Consider the following 18,581-nt stretch of genomic DNA (forward strand, 5'->3'; position numbering starts at 1 on the left):
AGTGAGCTTCTTTCAGTTCCCATCTACCAAATCCACTCACAAGGCTTTGGTCGGTTTAGGGCTGTTGTAGACCAGAAAGTACGTGGTTGGGAAACAAATTTCTCGACCCCATAGCCAATGCCAGTATTTACACCACATGCACATACACACATAGCTAGTTAACTGGGTACTACTTAAGAAGGGTGGTCCCGGTGCGCGCATCCGCACTGGCTAGTCGTGACTAGTCGATCCTTACTTTGTGCTTTTGTGTTTTATTTACTTTACTAAGTAGTCGTTGTAGGATCGACTAGCTAGCTCGGATGCGCGAGTGCGCGCACCCGGGACCACTTTTCTCAAGTAATACCTAACATATATATTATCGACAAATAGTTTACCAATCCGCCTAGTAAATACATAAGCTTCCAGTAGGCTCTACTTTCAGAGAGACTTGTCGATAGGTGACAAGTGCTCTGTATATTAAGGGCAGACAACCCAGACATGTTTAAAGCCGATAATATTTCCTCTTGCCAATTAACGCCGTGTAATTGACAAGAATTTGAGGTTTAATTGAAAGGGAAAAGTATATTGTTATCTTTGTGATGTAAAAACTAATTACTTCTCATACAAGTCGATAACAATGGCGACTTATAGCATTTTGTCCTTGAATCGAGTTTTTATTCCCCGTTTAAAACAAATCCGAACTTTATCAACTCAACTACAACGGTAAAGCAAAACATTTCTCATTTTATGTTTCATTTAATTGATTATTTCACTCGTAAAATGTTCACTATCAAACTTGCTGTTTAGCCCCAGGCCAGATCCCTTTGGTCTGACATTCAAAGGGATTCCGGCCATGACCCATCCATCTTGTTTCCAATATTGTTTATTTAGGATTGCATTATTCAGTATCACCTTCCTGGGTTTTTTTAGAGGGCAAGGTGTGATTTGAGAGGAGTTAACTGTTATTTCTAGCAAGTTGAGTGCCACCTCGTTGTCTTTATCTGTTGCTATTATTGTTTCCTAAATATCATCTAAAAACGAATACATTTAAATAAATTGTTGATGTAGACATAACAATTATTTGAAAGAAAACTGCGAATTACGTGAGTTCTTGGCCGCAGTAGACCTTTCGTCTCATTGTTCAAATGTCCATATATTGAATGCTCTGAGATGCGAACATCCAAAAATACTTTAGGAATGAGAACCCAGGTTCGAAATTTCCCCCAAGACACCTGATGAAGGCTGGAGGGTTTATCAGCCGAAATGTGTTAACAACCAGCAAGAGGAGGACAAATATCCGTCAAATATAAATAATGTACATAATTCTTCATCTTTTAGATATAGAACTGCGAACAAGAAGGATTGAATTTTGTTTACTTTGAGTAACTAAACACACTGGCAAGATTATAAACCCAGTATCACCGTACTTAATCACCTAGATTCTGCTCAATTTCTTCTATTATAGTTTCGTTTGTGTGCAATAGTTTTAGGGCATTTTTCTACGAAATGGCAACGAAATCTCTTTTCAAATCGTATCATAACCGTCTTAAAAAAATGTAAGGACAAATTACATTGGTAAAGGTATACCCTACTCAGGTGTGCTCCTTCGATATTGTTTCCTCGTAACTTTTAGAGGGAAAAAAATGGGTATTTTTTTAATTCAGTGTTCTACAAATGCCTTTCAGATAGTTCTCAGTGATTCTCAAACGGGGTCTAAATGGCCCTTAGGGTTCCATATAAGATTCTGTTGCTAAAATTTATCAGCAATAAACTGGTTATTCTTCTACAATACATTAAATATTTGGATCTTTTCGGTTTGAACGGCAGTTTTTTCTAGCGGTGTCATATGAAATTGTCGCCCATAATTATGACCCTAGTATCGATCTACTGCATTTCAGTCTATTTTAGGGTTTAGGGTTAGGGGTGGGGAGGAAGGGTATCTTTTTTTCTTCACAAATGTAAATAAACCCAATCTGTTTCTTAAATGAGGGACATATTCATACGTCACAGAATGTTTTCACCTCAATAGACGTCATTGATTGGTTGAAATTGCAGAAATTGAAGAAAAAAAAAACAGAGATCTTACAAACCATAGAATTTTCTCAATAAAGCCAAGAGAAAAAGATGTTTTATAAACACATTATACGAAGTTTAAAAGTGTTTAGTTACGTGGAAATTATTAAAAAAAACTGCCAGTCAAACTGAAAAGATCCAAAAATTAAATGAGAAATAACGAGTAAAGCGATATAAATAAGTCATTCATATATTGTGGCGGAGAAAAACACAAGAGTATTATTATAGTAGATGCATGGAAAACATGCTGTAGTGGTCCTCTACCCTGGAGAGCAACCTTTCTGACCCTCCCAAACTTCATGGTACCCTCACTTCCTGCATTTCAAAGGTAATGCGATGAAATGGTGCTAAGCATTTTGTCTGGATCTTGAACAATTCCACCAGTTTGCTGCCTGAATGATAATAATAATTCTTATATTTATTTATTGTAGTGACTACAAAGAATGGTGTGGTGTTATTGGCTTAGAAATCCATGCTCAGATTCTGTCAGAAAGCAAAATGTTTTCAGGTTCTGCCACTACATACGGTGCTCCAACTAACACACAAGTTTCGTTTTTTGATGCTGCCCTTCCTGGAACTTTACCTGTAAGTTGTGTCTTAAAATCTCCATGAGTTTCTTTATTGTTTTAAAATGGAATTGATGTTAAGTTTCATAGAATTTAACCTTTTCAACTGTAGGAAAAGGAGAAGCTATTTACCTGTGGTGTGTGATAATTATTTACCTGTGGATGTGTAAGTGGTGGATGTGAAGCAGCTGTGACAACAAGAGTGAGAGTCATTCAAGAATTTGAACCTGGAGATCTCCATTTCCAGTGACTTCGAGGGCCACCTCCCAGTGGTGTCAGGCGTCAACAAAGAGCCCTCAATTTCAAGACGAACAAAGTTTTTTTTTTTCAAGGTCTGGGGTCTCCCACCCCTAAGCCCTAGACCATCAACTAATCACCCTTACCCGTCTTGTTGCTTAACAACAACAACAACAACAGCAAGAGGGAGACTTAGCTGGGTGAAGTTCAGGGAATGTGGAGCATTGTTATAGGGGAGAAAGTTCTCGTTAAAGATGAAAGGAAGGGTCTGTAAGAGTTGTGTGAGAGCTGCAATGCTATATGGGAGTGAGACATGGTGTCTGAGGGAGAGAGAGATGGTAATTATGAGAAGGACTGAGAGAGCAATGGTGAGAGAAATGTGAGGGGTGAAGCTGTTTGATAAGAAGTGACTGAGGATTTGATGGGGGTTGGTGGAATCGGTGGAAAGGTTGGCAAGGGTGAATGGCTGTGAGGTTGTATGGGTATGTGTTGAGGAGGGATGGAGAGCATGTTCTGAGGAGGGTGATTGCGTTTGAGGCAAATGGAGCATGAAAGCGAGGTAGACCAAGGAAAATGTATAGAGGACAGGTGGAGGAAGAGATTGGGAGGGTTGGTATGTAAAAGGAGGATGCCCAAAACTGGACAAGATGGTGTGAGGGCAGTTGCTATAGCATTGAGGTAAATCCAGCCACCCCCATTAATGGGGACAAAACCTGGATTTAAAACACTTGATGATGATGATGATATGATGAAAATGTAATTGTTTTACTACCAAAGCTTGTAGTATTGTATTGTTGTTAGACTCTTTAAATCATAAGTAATCTCTTAACCCTTCAGCATTTGAACTGGCCATACCTGGCCCCAAATATTCTACTTGTTTTATGTTCAAACTGATCATAATTTTATCATTTTCTCACAAATGAGTACTTGTAATAATGCTGTAATCTTGTTTCCATAACTATTCTATTAGTAATATTCACCCTATTTGCTGTGGAGGCACATGGCCTAGTGGTTAGAGCAGCGGACTCGTGGGTTTGAATCTCAGACCAGGCAATGTGTGTGTTTATGAGTGAAACACCTAAGCTCCACGCGGCTCCGGCAGAAGGTAATGGCGAACTTCTGTTGACTCTTCCTCCACAACTTTCTCTCACTCTTTTCTCCTGCATCTTGCAGCTCACCTGTGACAGACCGGCATCCTGTCCAGGTGAGGACCTATACACCAAGGAAACCGGGAAACTGGCCCTCATAAGCCAGGTATGGCTCGAGAAGGAACAAAAAAAACCCTATTTGCTGTGTACAGATAATGGGTTGTAATTTCTCAGGAAATTTTGTTAACAGTTGTTTATAATCACCCCCTAATAATTAGGGATTTCTTTTTACCTGGAGCCTGGTGCAGCCTTCCAGCATGCCAGCCCAGTCAAACTGTCCAACCCATACCAGCATGGACAACAGACATTAAATGATGATGATGATGATGATGTTAAGTATTGTTGAAGATGTTATTTCTAAACATTCTTTGATTTCAGGTATTAAATAAAAGATGCTTGGAAGCTGGCGTACTTACAAGTCTGGCTCTTGGTTGTAACATCAACAAGGTGTCATTGTTTGATAGGAAACATTATTTTTACGCTGATTTGCCCGTAAGTATGACCGTATTTTTTATAATACAATACTGTGCAGTGCAATGAAGTTAAGGCCCTTAACTGACCATATGAGAAAGAAGGGGTGAGGTTAAGTTCTCAAAATGTTGGGTGATATGGGATCAAAAAGAATGTTTTGCGGACATGAACAACTCATGTCAGCAGAGGAAAACAGATGTTCTGTCAATAATGTGAATGTTTTATAGCTAGGCGTAGGAGTGGCTGTGTGGTAAGTAGCTTGATTACCAACCACATGGTTCAGGTTCAGTCTCACTGCATGGCACCTTAGGCAAGTGTCTTCTACTATAGCCTCGGGCCGACTATAGCCTTGTGAGTGGATTTGGTAGACGGAAACTGAAAGAAGCCCATCGTATATATGTATGTATATATATATATATATATATATATGTATGTATGTATGTATGTGTGTGTGTGTGTGTGTGTGTGTGTGTGTGTGTGTGTGTGTGTGTGTATGTTTGTGTGTCTCTGTCCCCCCAACATCGCTTGACAACCAATGCTGGTATGTTTACATCCCTGTAACTTAGTGGTTTGGCAACAGAGACCGATAGAATAAGTACTAGGCTTACAAAGAATAAGTCCTGGGGTTGATTTGCTCGACTAAAAAGTGGTGCTCCAGCATGGCCACAGTCAAATGACTGAAACAAGTAAAAGAGTAAAGGAGTAGATGCTTTTCTTTTTCCATTTTCCAATTTGTTAAACTCTTGCTCTATTTACATGGTTAATCAACATTACCCCTGAAGGAGCACAGGGCCAGTTTTCTGGCTTCTCTGCCATGTATATTTCTCCCAGGTCCAGGAATTGAAAGGTGCAGATGGCAGTGTTTAAACCAAGCGACTGGTGAAATTCGCCACCCATGGTCTCTGAATAAATATCTCAAAGTATTGCTTATCCAATACTCTAACAATTCTGCCTATCCTTCAGCCTGGACTGGCACTACCTCTTTAGGAACCCCAGTGAGATGAAAGACAAAGATGACTTCAACAGGTTTTGACTACAAGGGACTTAAACTCTGAGTACATGACATTTTGTCCTTCACTTAAATGACTCAGTTTTTTCTTCAGTTTCAGAGACTTTGATAAAATGAGGAAGCTGTAGATTAGTCCTGATTGAGTATACTTTTGATTAAAAGGCCTTCCAGCCATGACCATCTCCATCCATGACCATCTCCATCTTTTTGTTCAGGCACAATGTAGCTAGGATTACATTATTCAGTGGTGCGGTATGATCTGAGGGTGTGTCCAGAAAATTTGCAATAAATATTTTCACCATAAGAAATTTTGCCATAAAGGAGGCACATACGCAGACTGTAAACTAGATAACTCATTTTAAAGAAATTACTTTTCACTAATTGACTGGTTAGTTGATGAAGTTGCCATTTTAAGAAAACAACTAATTTTGGGGGGTGGGGAATTTTTTTGTTGCAAATTTTCCTACAGCAAAATTTCTTAAAAACATTTGAGGAAGATTTGGCTGTTATTTCTATTGGCACAAATCACTGTATGGCAGTTTTCTTGCTAGTGTGTTCAGTTGTCTTGATGTCTGATGGAAGGACAATTTCTTTGGTATACTTATACCTTTTATTTGTGTGCATTGCTTATAGGTTTACTGTTTTTTTTTGTTTTTTTTTTATTCTGGTTTAAGTTGTGTAGGTTTTTCTGAAAAAATTGCTAGTTTTTGAAGGATATGGTTCATTGTGAAGTAAGGTTAGATGTCAGACCTCCATCTTCTGCTCTCCTTATAATTTCTTTCCTTTGTCTTCCAGGCTGGGTATCAAATCACACAGTATTTCAAACCATTAGCTCAAGGTGGTAAGCTCAAATATTATGTTCCAGGGCATTCGAAAGACAAAGGACATGTTGAAAAAGAGGCTAGAATCACTCAGATTCAGTTGGAAGTTGACAGTGGAAAAAGCTTGCATGATTATACAGATAGAACTACTTTAATTGATTTAAATCGAGCAGGTAAGGCAAAATTCATTTTATATTGTGTGGTGCCACTTAAAAGCACCCAGTTCACAGTGGTCCAAGTGGTTGGTATTTGGAAGGGCATCCAGCTGTAAAAACCTTGCCAAAACTGACCTCGCCTGTGTTTGTGCCACATAAAATGCCCACTAAGTCCACCCTGCTGAGTGGTTGGTGTTAGGGAGGGCATCCAGCTGTAAGAATTCTGCCAAAACAAACACAGAGGTCTAGTACAGGCTTCTGCCTGGCTGGCTCTTGTGAAACCGTCCCACCCATGGAAGGTGGACGTTAAACGATGATGATGGTGCAGGAATGGTTGTGTTGTTAAAAAATTGAGTTTTCCATCCACATGGTTCCAGGTTCAGTCTCACTACAGGGCACCTTGAGCAAGTATCTTCTCCTATAGCCTCAGGCTGACCAAAGCTTTGTGAGTGGAATAAAAACTGTTAGATATATATTAATTGAAGCGTACAGTATTATATATATCCATCACAGCTGATCTTACCAATTGATTTGGCATTAGGGGTTCAAAAGGATGTTAGGTAACAGCCTGAATATGTAACCCTGTGCTTTTCAGAGTTGGCAGTTATGGAAGAAAATATGGTAACTGCTCCTAACATGCCAGAAAAAGAAAATGCCACACCTCCAGCCAAATACCTATGGTTGTTGAAAGAAAGTACCACAGAATACAACATAAAGTGGAAAATATTAGAAAGATGCAAGGCATACTTCAGCAGCAGCAGGAAGTGCAGCTTATGCCTAGCTGAGAAAAGATCCATATCAAATCATTCTCAGCACCCAGGCATCTGTCTCAATTTGTTTAGGAAAGAGCTGTCAATAATTTGTTGGTGGTGGTAGTAGCACTGCCACTACTACCACCTCTGGTATAATGTCAGTTAAATCGAAACAATATTATTACATTGTTATTGTTGTTTTGTGAGATTTATTACTAATTCAATTTTTTTTTATGGGGAATTCGTTAACAGGAATGGGGCTTATGGAAATTGTCACAGAACCAGATTTTAAGAACGGAGAGGAAGCTGCTGCCTTTTTGAAAGAATTACAGTTGCTTTTGATGACGTTGGGAACATGCAATGGCAAGATGTCAGGTACAAGGATTAGTTTGGCTTTTGACTAATCTAAATCTCCTGACTTTTGTTCTGTTTGTTAATTACCAATTTGTATTTGTTTCTCATCTCTTTAGAGGGTTCTTTACGTGTTGATGCTAACATCTCCATCCACCGTCCGAGTGAACCCTATGGAGTGCGCACTGAAGTAAAAAACATCAACAGTATTAGGAATGTGGCCAAAGCTATTGGTAAAGTACTTTCGCTTTATTTATTTAACTTTATTCTTCATCATTGTTTTACCATCCATCTTTTCTATGCTTGCTTAGATGAGACAGAATTAATTAAGATTTTCTAAGGCTGGATGCCCTTCCAGTCACCAACCATCGACTATTTCCAAGCAAAGTAATATTTTCCCATGGCCAGACATGTCCCTGCAGATGATTGGAAATGAATGCCGCTTGTATGACATTGGCACTTCTTTACAACTATCCCATGTTGTCAAAACAAGGAGACACAAACACCCATACCTATGGTTGTACAGGAACATCACCTTCATATTAGTGAAGTCGTTTATTTCCAATCTACCACGAAAAATATTTTCCAGCTGTGCGAAATATTACCCTACCTGGAAGCAGGTGAGGGTTAGCAACAGGAAGAGCATCCAGCACTTTCTACTGCAGATTTTCTAATCTGTCTCAACAAATTCTGCCTGACTCATGCAGGCATGGAAAAATGGACGTTAAATGATGATGATGATGGTGGTGATTACAGACTCACACACAATGGGCTTCTTACAGTTTCCACTTACAAGGCTTTGGTCTTGTTATTATTAATTATTTATGTTATTGCTGAAGAAATGTCATCTCAAAGTATTTGATAGAGTTATGGAAGCAGTTAAATTATGTTCAGTATTATTTGATATCTTTACGATATCAATGAATAAAATATGAATGGGGAGAGACACAGTTAATTAAAGAAGTGACAAGATGTTGTGGCATGAAACATCTCCGGATTTTCCGAGTCTTGATTCCAGCAACATATTGAGAGGGTTTTTTTACTCTTTTACTTGTTTCGGTCATTTGACTGTGGCCATACTAGAGCACTGCCTTTAGTCGAGCAAATCGACCCCAGGACTTATTCTTTGTAAGCCTAGTACTTATTCTATCAGTCTATTTTGCAGAACTGCTAAGTTATGGGGACGTAAACACACCAGCATCAGTTGTCAAGCGATGGGGGGATGGGACACAGACACACAAACATATACACACACACACAAGGCTATGGTCAGCCTTAGGCTATAGTAGAAGACACTTGCCTAAGGTGCCATGGAGTGGGACTGAACCTGGAACCATGTGGTTCGTAAGGAAGCTGCTTACCACACAGCCACTCCTATGCCTAGTGGCGAAAGAGTCAGCAGAAGTTCGCCGTTACCTTCTGCCAGAGCTGCGTGGAGCTGAGGTGTTTTGCTCATAAACACACACATCGCCTGGTCTGAGATTTGAACCCGCGATCCCTCGACCGCGAGTCCACTGCTCTAACCACCAGGCCCGGGTCAATGAAGGTTTACTACTGTGAGCTAGCATAGGATTGTCTAAAGGCCATAAATATTCCTTGAAAAACATATCTTTTATCTTTTACTTGTTTCAACTATTGGACTGTGGCCATGCTGGGGCATCACCTTATTTTTCTCTTTAAGACTGTTACTTTTTCTGTTGGTCACATTTGCCCAAACTGCCAAGCTACAGGGATGTAAACAAACCAACACCAGTTGTCAAGCAGCAGTGATGGCAACAAATACAGATACAAAGACACACACACATACGGATTTCCTCACAGTTTCCGTCTACAAAGCATTGGTCAGCCCAGGGCTAAAGTAGAAGACATTTGCCTCAAGTACCATGCAATGGGATTGAACTTGAAATCTTATGGTTGCAAAAGCAAGCTTCCTAACCACACTGTGTCTATATCTTAGTTTTTAAAATTTTCAAGTTATTAACCCTTTAGCCTCCAGGTTATTCTGTCAAATGTAATGCTAATTTACTCTTTTACTCTTTTACTTGTTTCAGTCATTTGACTGCGGCCATGCTGGAGCACTGCCTTTAATCGAGCAACTCGATTTGTTTGTAAGCCCAGTACTTATTCTATCGGTCTCTTTTGCCGAACCGCTAAGTGATGGGGACATAAACACACCAGCATCGGTTGTCAAGCAATGCTAGGGGGACAAACATACACACACACATATGTACATATACATATATACGACAGGCTTCTTTCAGTTTCCGCCTACCAAATCCACTCACAAGGCTTTGGTCGGCCCGAGGCTATAGCAGAAGACACTTGCCCAAGGTGCCACGCAGTGGGACTGAACCCGGAACCATGTGGTTGGTAAAGAAGCTACTTACCACACAGCCACTCCTGCGCCTAATTTATTCCCATTGTTTTGAATTAATCATGCATCATCTCATAGCTTTGAGCTTTCAATGATGTGACTGTTTAGTTTTAAAACGACATTGTAGGGTAGGTGCGAGAGGCCAGATCCGGCTAGTTTGAACATAAATCAGATAAAATTTTTGGGTTGGATTTGGCCAGTTTAAATGCTAAAGAGCTAATGTCTGTTTTATTTTTACCTTTCAAAAATTCTTTCATATCAAAGATTACGAGATAGAAAGACAAATTGTCGACAGAAATGAAGGAAAGGAAATCGAGAATGAAACACGTTCGTTCGACTCTGAAACTGGGTGAGTGAGGATTTGCCAAAAATAATATTTTTTTCTCTATTGTCACTTCCTTTTGCAGGACAATTGTAGGAGAAGTACTTAGCTAAGAGCAAGCCAAAAGTACCAAGAATCTGCTGACCTGGAGGAGCTCAGAGTTCCACAATTTATAATCTGGTTGTAACTGAGGAAACTGTGAGCAGATAAATGGCTTGTGAGGACCATACAAGCCATGTAAAGTGAGGACCATACAAACCATGTAAAGTGGTGTGTCAGCAATGGATTTAGCATGCAGGCAGGAGTTAATCAGAGCTCAGGCCTCAGCTTTGCCTTGTTTATGATAATCCTCCAAGTCATAACAGCGAAATTTAAAACCCATGCTGGTGACATGTAAAAAGCACCATCCGAATGTGGCTGATGCCAGTGCCGCCTGACTGGCGTCCGTGTCGGTGACACGTAAAAAGCACCAACTGATTGTGGCCGTTTGCCAGCCTCCCCTGGCCCCTGTGCCGGTGGCACGTAAAAAGCACCCACTACACTCACAGAGTGGTTGGCATTAGGAAGGACATCCAGCTGTAGAAACACTGCCAGATCAGACTGGAGCCTGGTGCAGTCTCCATGGCTTTCCAGACCCCGGTCAAACCGTCCAACCCATGCTAGCATGGAAAGCGGACATTAAACAATGCTGCTGATGATGATGACTGTAATTTTTATATGCTGAAGACTTCGTTTATAGAGCAGAATATGTTGAAGATTTCAATGAGAAGCAAAACCTGGAATCAAGAGAACTCAAAGTAAACTTAGAAAAGACGAAAATTTTTGTAAGTTGGAATGGATGAATATTGAAGGTTTACTTGCCATAGTGTGTGTGTGTCTGTCTGTTTGTCTATGTAGCTATATGTATGTATGGATGGATGCATGGATAAACAGACGGTTGGACAAGTCTTTTATCCGCTAAAAATTACTATTGAACCAACTAGTTTCACTTGACTTCAAAGACTTATCAAAGATTGATTACTTCTGTCTTGCAATTAGTGTAAGATAATTATATAAAATATAAACAAATTTATGTTCACACTCATTTTTTGTGCAACTTAAAAAACGTTACTGAAATCTATTTTATTTGCTATTTTCACAGGTATATTTAGAAGAACGGAAAAGCAAAACGTGATCTCTTTATGTTTTTCTATAATTCCAGAGAAACGGTATCTATGAGAGACAAAGAAGGTTTCCAAGATTATCGATTTATGCCAGAACCAAATTTGCTTCCTGTTCATGTTTATGACAATTCAACTGTTCCTTGTGATGCACATTCTGAAGTCGTTAACATTGACACTCTCAGAGAACAAATGCCAGAACTACCCAATAAAAAACGAGAACATCTACAGAAAAATTACAATTTATCAATTGAAGTCAGCAATATACTTTTGGTGAGCTATCAATTAAAACATGTTTCAAATTTAATTTGTTATTGAAATGGAAATAATCAAATTTCCTGTGGATTCACGGTTCTTCATTTAATGTAATATAAAATGACATTTAAAACAGATTCGTAAGTTAAAGTTTTCTGTCTATCTATCTTTAAATGTTAAAGCTTAAAACAAAATGGTCTTCTGTGTAGATAATATCAATTGATGGCAACTGAAAGAAGCCCATTGGATGTGTGTGTGTGTGCATCACTGGACTGGTTTTGGTCTTATTAAAGCATAAACTTCACCATAGGCCAACCAAAGCCTTGTGAGTGGATTTGGTAGACGGAAACTGAAAGAAGCCTGTCGTATATATATATATATAATATATATATATATATATATATATATATGTGCGTGTGTTTATGTGTTTGTGTTTGTCCCCCCCAACATCGCTTGACAACTGATGCTGGTGTGTTTACATCTCCGTAACTTAGCTGTTCGGCAAAAGAGACCGATAGAATAAGTACTAGGCTAACAAAGAATAAGTCCTGGGGGGTCAATTTGCTTGACTAAAGGCGGTGCTCCAGCATGGCCGCAGTCAAATGACTGAAACAAGTCAAAGAGTAAACGAGTATACTTTGCAAAGTAGTGATAAGAGGGAGAATTACTAAGTTTCTATTCAATATTGTACACATGTAGGCATTAAAATTAACATATTTAAAAAAAAAACAGTTTGTAACTTAAGCTTTTCCATTATTTATTTATTTATTCTAGTTTGAAGATGGTTTACTACAGTTGTTTGAAGATTCTGTGAATGCCAGCAAAGGACGTTTGTCATCGGTTCAAATCATCTGCAACTTTTTAATGAATGAGTTTCTTCAATATCTCAATGCTCTTAATACTACGGTGAAGCAAAGGTTGGTAACCTTTTAAACATTCATAATGTTATCTTCTATTAAATCATCATCATCACCATTTAACATCTGTTTTCCATGCTGGCATGGGTTGGACTGTTTGACAGGAGCTGGCTATCCAGAAGATTGCACCGAGCTTCAGTTTCTGTTCTGGCAAGGTTTCTATGGCTGGAAGCCCTTCCTAACACCAGAACCCTGCAGAGTGGACTGAAAGCTTTTTACATGACACCAGCACTGGCAAGGTTTTTACAGCTGGATGCTCTTCCAAATGCCAACCACTTTACAATGTGGACTGGATGCTTTTTACCTGGTACAACACCGACAGGGTCACCAAGTAACTCGCAAGGCAAAGATCCTTTGAGAGGGGAGGGGACATTGGAAGAGGTGGCCTTGTGCCAGGTGATGGGGCATTGAGTGTGACAAAGGGCCAGAAACAGGTGTCTTGGCTGTAGAGGAGATAAATGGTTTCCTAGTCAGAGGGAGAGAGAGAGAAAGAAAAGAGACCAATAAATAAGTGTCAGGCTTTAAGGAAAAAAGTACTGAGGTCAATTCACTTGAATACAAATTCTTCAGGGTGGTGCCCCAGCATGGCCTGAGTCTAATGACTGAAACAATCATCATCATTGTTTAACGTCCGCTTTCCATGCTGGCATGGGTTGGATGGTTTGACTGAGGATGGGTGAGTCAGAGGCAGCACCAGATTCAATCTGATCTGGCAAAGTTTCTACAGCTAGATGCCCTTCTTAACACCAACCACTCCAAGAGTGTTGTGGGTGCTTTTACGTGACACTGGCACAAGGGCCAGTCAGGTAGTTCTGGCAATGACGATACTCAAAAGGTGTTTTTTACACGCTACCTGCACAGGAGCCAGTCCGGTGGCACTGGCAACGATCATGCTTGAATTTTGTTTTTCACGTGCCACCGGGACATGTGCCAGTAAAGCGACTCTGGCAACGTTCACGCTTGAATAGTACTTTCCATGTGCCACCAGCACGAGAACCAATCCATGGCCCTGGCATAGATTATGCTCGGTTGTGCTTTTAATGTTCTACTGGTATGGGTGCCAATCAGGCGGTACTGTCATCAGCCATGTCAGCGATTTTGATTTCACTTGCCTCAATAGGTCTTTGCAAGCAAAGTTCATTGTCCAATGAATGAGGGGTACTCATAAGTGGGCTGGTTACACCCACTGGCATAGGCCATGGGCTATGGTATCACACGGCTTGTCGGCTCTTCTCAAGCAAAAGATAAAAGATATATTTCTGCATGTGTGTGTGTGTGTTAGTATCTCCGTTTTGACATCACACGACAGTAGTAAACTGGTGTCACTGTCGTACAAGTGGAGGTCCTTCAGGTCTAATATTCTGCAAGAATGTGTCAGGCTATGGGGAAAAAAATCTACGTTACTTGGAAACTGGTGAGGGTTGGTGACAGGAAAGGCATCCGGCTGTAATAACTTTGCCTCAAATAAACTGTGAGGCCCATGCAAGCATGGAAAAATGAATGTTGTAACAATGGCGATGAGGATTTGTGGCTGTTGGTTTTTATTCTTCTTGCTTTATTATTTTAAATGATTGCCATGACTCTGTGATCGTTACATATTCATATCTTAAATTTTAATCATTTGTTGTTGCAAATTCAAGTCAAGCCATGGGAAAGGAATCTGGCTCAATGAATTCAATGCAACTGATGCAAGCATAAGAAGGGGGCGAGCTGGCAGAACCGTTAGCACCCCGGGTGAAATGCGTAGCCGTATTTCGTCTGCCGTTATGTTCTGAGTTCAAATTCCGCCGAGGTCGACTTTGCCTTGCAGCCTTTCGGTGTCGATTAAATAAGTACCAGTTATGCACTGGGGTCGATATAATCGACTTAATCTGTTTGTCTGTCCTCTCTGTTTTGCCCCTTGTGGGTAATAAAGAAATATAATGCAAGCATAAAGAAGAGGACATTAAAATGATGATGAGGAAGATTCCAATGATAATGATGTCATACTTTCAGTGTCCACAAAAACTGTTTCTTAATTTTCAAATAATCTGATGAAGCATATCTTAACTTTAAATTAGCAACATTTGATGCTAGAAATACATGACAACAAAATTGCTGTTATTTCTAAATTTTCTCTCTTTCCAAGTGGTATAACTGCTGTGGCATTGGCAGACATCTGTGATATGTTGGATCAGGGTGAGATTTCCAGAGGAACCGCAAAAGAGGTAAAGTCACTTCCATTCCTAGTGAGGCATTCAGTTCCAGACTTACTTTTATTTGAATTTTTTTCTCTCACTCATCATCATCATCACTGTAAGAATATTGCAAGTCGTGCCGGTGGCACATAAAAAACACCATCCGAACGTGGCTGATGCCAGTTCCGCCTTGACTGGCTTCCGTGCCGGTGGCACGTTAAAAGCACCAACCGATCGTGGCCGATGCCAGACTTCCCTGGCTTCCCAGACCCCGGTCAAACCGTCCAACCCGTGCTAGCGCGGAAAACGGACGTTAAACGATAATGAATAATTGTAGGGATTTTTAGGGTTAAGCACTGTTGAGACCAGTGGTTCATTTACAACTAGGGCTCACATGACCCTTGGGGAACCACAATAGTATTTTAAGGAAAATGTTGCTTTGGATGCATTTATTTCAAAAAACAGTGAAGTTTCTTTCTCTAATGTTTGACCTCCACAAAGTTGATCTGTGAAAAACAAAATAGGGATTTTGAAAGAAGCATCTATAAAACCAGTTTTTAGGCATCGAACGGCTAAGGGGGTCCACTAGAACAGAATGGTAACCAAACAGGCCCATAGATAAAAAAAAAATGGTTGAGAACACTTGGTCTAGACTGTTCCTTTAATGTGTGGGGAGGTGCTGTTGAAGGAGAGTAGGGGCCTGTTCACTTATCTTAGCTGCACATAGATGAACAGAACAAATCAAAGGGTGGTGTTATTTTTGTTTAACCCCAGGTAGGCTTTGCACTAAAAGACAGTGGATTCAATCTTTTATGCCAGCAGGGAAGGCAGACGTTTAGTGATGACAATGACGATGCTATAACTGAAATTTTGTACCCTTTTTTTTTCTATCCAAATATGCTGGCACAATAGAAACGATCATTGGTGATGTGTAGTGTAATCATCAAATAGAGATGTGATTTTTCTCCATTCTTGTTTTATTCTCTGGATTTTGTGAAATTCTTCAAACTGATATTTGGATTTACTTATCGTACGAGAACTACTATTCGAATTTATTGGCATCTGGTTGTTTGATGTAGCTGGATTTATTAATTCCTTTTATTTTTGTTACACACACACACACACACACACATAGACATATAAGGCACAGGAGTGGCTGCGTGGTAAGTAGCTTGCTTACCAAGCACATGGTTCCGGGTTCAATCCCACTGCCTGGCACCTTGGGCAAGTGTCTTCTACTATAGCTTCAGGCCGACCAAAGCCGTGTCAGTGGATTTGGTAGACAGAAACTGAAAGAAGCCCATCGTATATATGTATATGTATGTGTGTGTGTGTGTTTGTCTCCCTAGCATTGTTTGACAACCGATGCTGGTGTGTTTATGTCACTGTCACTTAGCAGTTCGGCAAAAGGGACCGATAGAATAAGTACTAGGCTTACAAAGAATAAGTCCCTGGGTCAATTTGCTCGACTAAAGGCGGTGCTCCAGCATGGCCGCAGTCAAATGAGTAAAGAGTATATATATATCCGATCGTGGCCGTTTGCCAGCCCCGTCTGGCACCTGTGCAGGTGGCACATAAAAAGCACCCACTACACTCATGGAGTGGTTGGCGTTAGGAAGGGCATCCAGCTGTAGAAACACTGCCAGATCAGACTGGAGCCTGTTGCAGCTTCCATGGCTTACCAGACCCCAGTTGAACCGTCCAACCCATGCTAGCATGGAAAACGGACGTTAAACGATGATGATGATATATATATCTTGGATGGAATTGATCAATGTGCTCCTCTTTTATTTTTTAGACTGTAAAATACAATTGAGGGTGATTTAATTATTCCTAGATCAAGATAGAGGCTCACATAAGGTGGTGTTATTCTATGTAGGAATGAGTATTGTTAGAAGCAACAGCAGCAAAGTAAAAAAAAAACGTGTATAGGAAACATAACTGAATGATGAGGGATCGAAAAATCTTGTCAGTGCAGCAACTTGACAGGAAATTTCCATTCCAAAAGATGTGAGCCAATAGATCAAACAAGGGTAAAATATTCAGAAGAGTCTTGTGATACAGTTGAAAACTGTGCTAATGCCAAGGACCACAATTTTGTGGTCTGAAATTCAGTGTCAATACGAGTGAAGAAACTGATTTTAGAATGGTAAAAATCGGGAGTCTTAAGAAATAACGGTCTGAGTCAGCAAAGATTAATCCAAAGCACCAATGGTCCAGTAACCTCGTCTGTCATGAATAATGAAAGAATGCAGCCTTTCAAAGATTTGCTATTTCTTCCACTTAATATACAGAAGTGTTAAGGTGACAAGCTGCCAGAATTGTTGGTATGCTGGGCGAAATGCTTAACGGTATTTCATCTGCCGTTACGTTCTGAGTTCAAATTCCACCAAGGAATGGAATCCAACCAATAGTGTCCCATAATCTTGTGAAGCATCCTGGTATCAAAAGATTTCAGGGAACTCCTAAGGGCCCTGAGCAGTGTCTGAGTCTCATAACTATAGAGTAGGACAGAGACCTAAAGACTGGAACCTTTGCCCCCCTATATAGATATTGGCAGCACCAAACATCCTTGTCCAATGAGCCTATAACTACACCTCAGAAATAATAGCAATTGAAGAAAATTCATATAATGAGCTAAACAGCTTACAATATAACTCTTTAATTCTCCAGTTATTTACATAATACCACATTACCTTTTCTTTGAAGAACAAGAAAGGGACATTTAAAATTCTATTGCCCTTTTTACATTACAGGTATTGCTTTTACTGTTTGAAGATCCTTCGCAAACTCCCAGTTCTATAGTACAATCCAGAAATTGGAACCAAATACAGAATGTTGAATATTTAGAAAAAACCTGCTCAGAAGTAATAGAAAACAACGCCAAGGCTGTAAGTGAATTTATTTTCATCCTCTGAGTCAAAATTGTAAAAGCAGATTACTGTGTATTCGTGTGTGCAATATTGGCCGTAACAATATTCTGTGAATATTAAAATAAAATGTATTTGTATTTCTGGTTATCTAAAAATGGTATGATTTATTTCTTGCAGGTCAAAAAATATAAGAAAGGGAAAACGAAAGCAATCAATTCCCTTATAGGTGAAGTCATCAAGAAGACAGGGCAACGAGCTGACCCCGTTTTAGTAAATAATATTCTCAAGAAACTACTGGAGTAATTTAGAAGTTTCAAATGTGGTTTTTTATTTTATTATCTAATTAAACATTGATTTTTAATTATGTAGTTGTGTTGTCATTATCGTCATCATCTTTTAACATCCACTTTCCATGCTGGTATGGGTTGGATGGTTTGACTGAGAGCCAGCGAGCCAGAAGGCTGCACCAGTCTCCACTCTGATCTGGCAAAATTCCTACAGCTGGATGCCCTTCCTAATGCCAACCACTCTGAGAGTGTAGTGGGTGCTTTTACATGCCACTGGCATGAGGGCTAGTCGGGCAGTACTAATATCGGCCACATTCAAATGGTGCCTTTTACGTGCCACTGGCACGGGAGCCAGTCAGACCCTGGCGATGATCACGCCAGCATGGAAAATTGACATTAAAGGATGATATTTGTGTGAGGTGGTGTTCCCCTTGTCTTAATATCGTATAACTGTTGTAAACCAGTATCCTTCTCATACAAGCAGTGTTCTTGGTTTCCAAGCTTCTGTGAAAATGTCCAAAAACATCCCTTAATTGGAAACAGGTGAGAGTTGGCAACATGAAAGACACCTGACCATAAAAAATTTGCCTCGACAAATTCCATCCAACCAATGCAAGCATGGAAAAGCAGGTGTTAAATGATGATTATGATTGA

At 39.9% G+C, this 18,581-nt stretch overlaps 1 protein-coding gene across 2 annotated transcripts; it reads left to right on the plus strand.

The window, feature by feature from the left end:
* The first annotated feature begins 455 nt into the window (after window positions 1–455).
* On the plus strand, window positions 456–18,001 carry LOC115218535 (glutamyl-tRNA(Gln) amidotransferase subunit B, mitochondrial). Of its 2 annotated transcripts, XM_029788410.2 has the most exons (12): window positions 473–702; window positions 2,484–2,637; window positions 4,382–4,495; window positions 6,279–6,477; window positions 7,464–7,586; window positions 7,682–7,795; window positions 10,201–10,285; window positions 11,460–11,691; window positions 12,448–12,590; window positions 14,719–14,797; window positions 17,524–17,658; window positions 17,818–18,001. In XM_029788410.2, the coding sequence occupies exons 1-12, from the start codon at window positions 617–619 to the stop codon at window positions 17,941–17,943; spliced, it is 1,590 nt and encodes a 529-aa protein (XP_029644270.1). In that variant the 5' UTR covers window positions 473–616; the 3' UTR covers window positions 17,944–18,001. The 2 variants fall into 2 exon arrangements, with proteins under 2 accessions (XP_036364352.1, XP_029644270.1); XM_036508459.1 differs by lacking the exons at window positions 17,524–17,658; window positions 17,818–18,001 and adding an exon at window positions 15,094–15,113 and having other exon boundaries at window positions 456–702; window positions 14,719–14,903.
* Window positions 18,002–18,581: the final 580 nt, after the last annotated feature.

Source organism: Octopus sinensis, linkage group LG13 (genome assembly GCF_006345805.1).
Source record: "Octopus sinensis linkage group LG13, ASM634580v1, whole genome shotgun sequence".
Taxonomy (NCBI): domain Eukaryota; kingdom Metazoa; phylum Mollusca; class Cephalopoda; order Octopoda; family Octopodidae; genus Octopus; species Octopus sinensis.

What these genes read in the sequence shown, in the direction of transcription:
- LOC115218535 (XM_029788410.2), top strand. Translation starts at nt 617, where the DNA reads ATGGCGACTTATAGCATTTTGTCCTTGAATCGAGTTTTTATTCCCCGT. An exon ending in AATTGATTTAAATCGAGCAG is followed by an intron (nt 6,478 to 7,463) that starts GTAAGGCAAAAT and finishes ATTCGTTAACAG; the next exon opens with GAATGGGGCTTATGGAAATT. An exon ending in TAGAAAACAACGCCAAGGCT is followed by an intron (nt 17,659 to 17,817) that starts GTAAGTGAATTT and finishes TATTTCTTGCAG; the next exon opens with GTCAAAAAATATAAGAAAGG.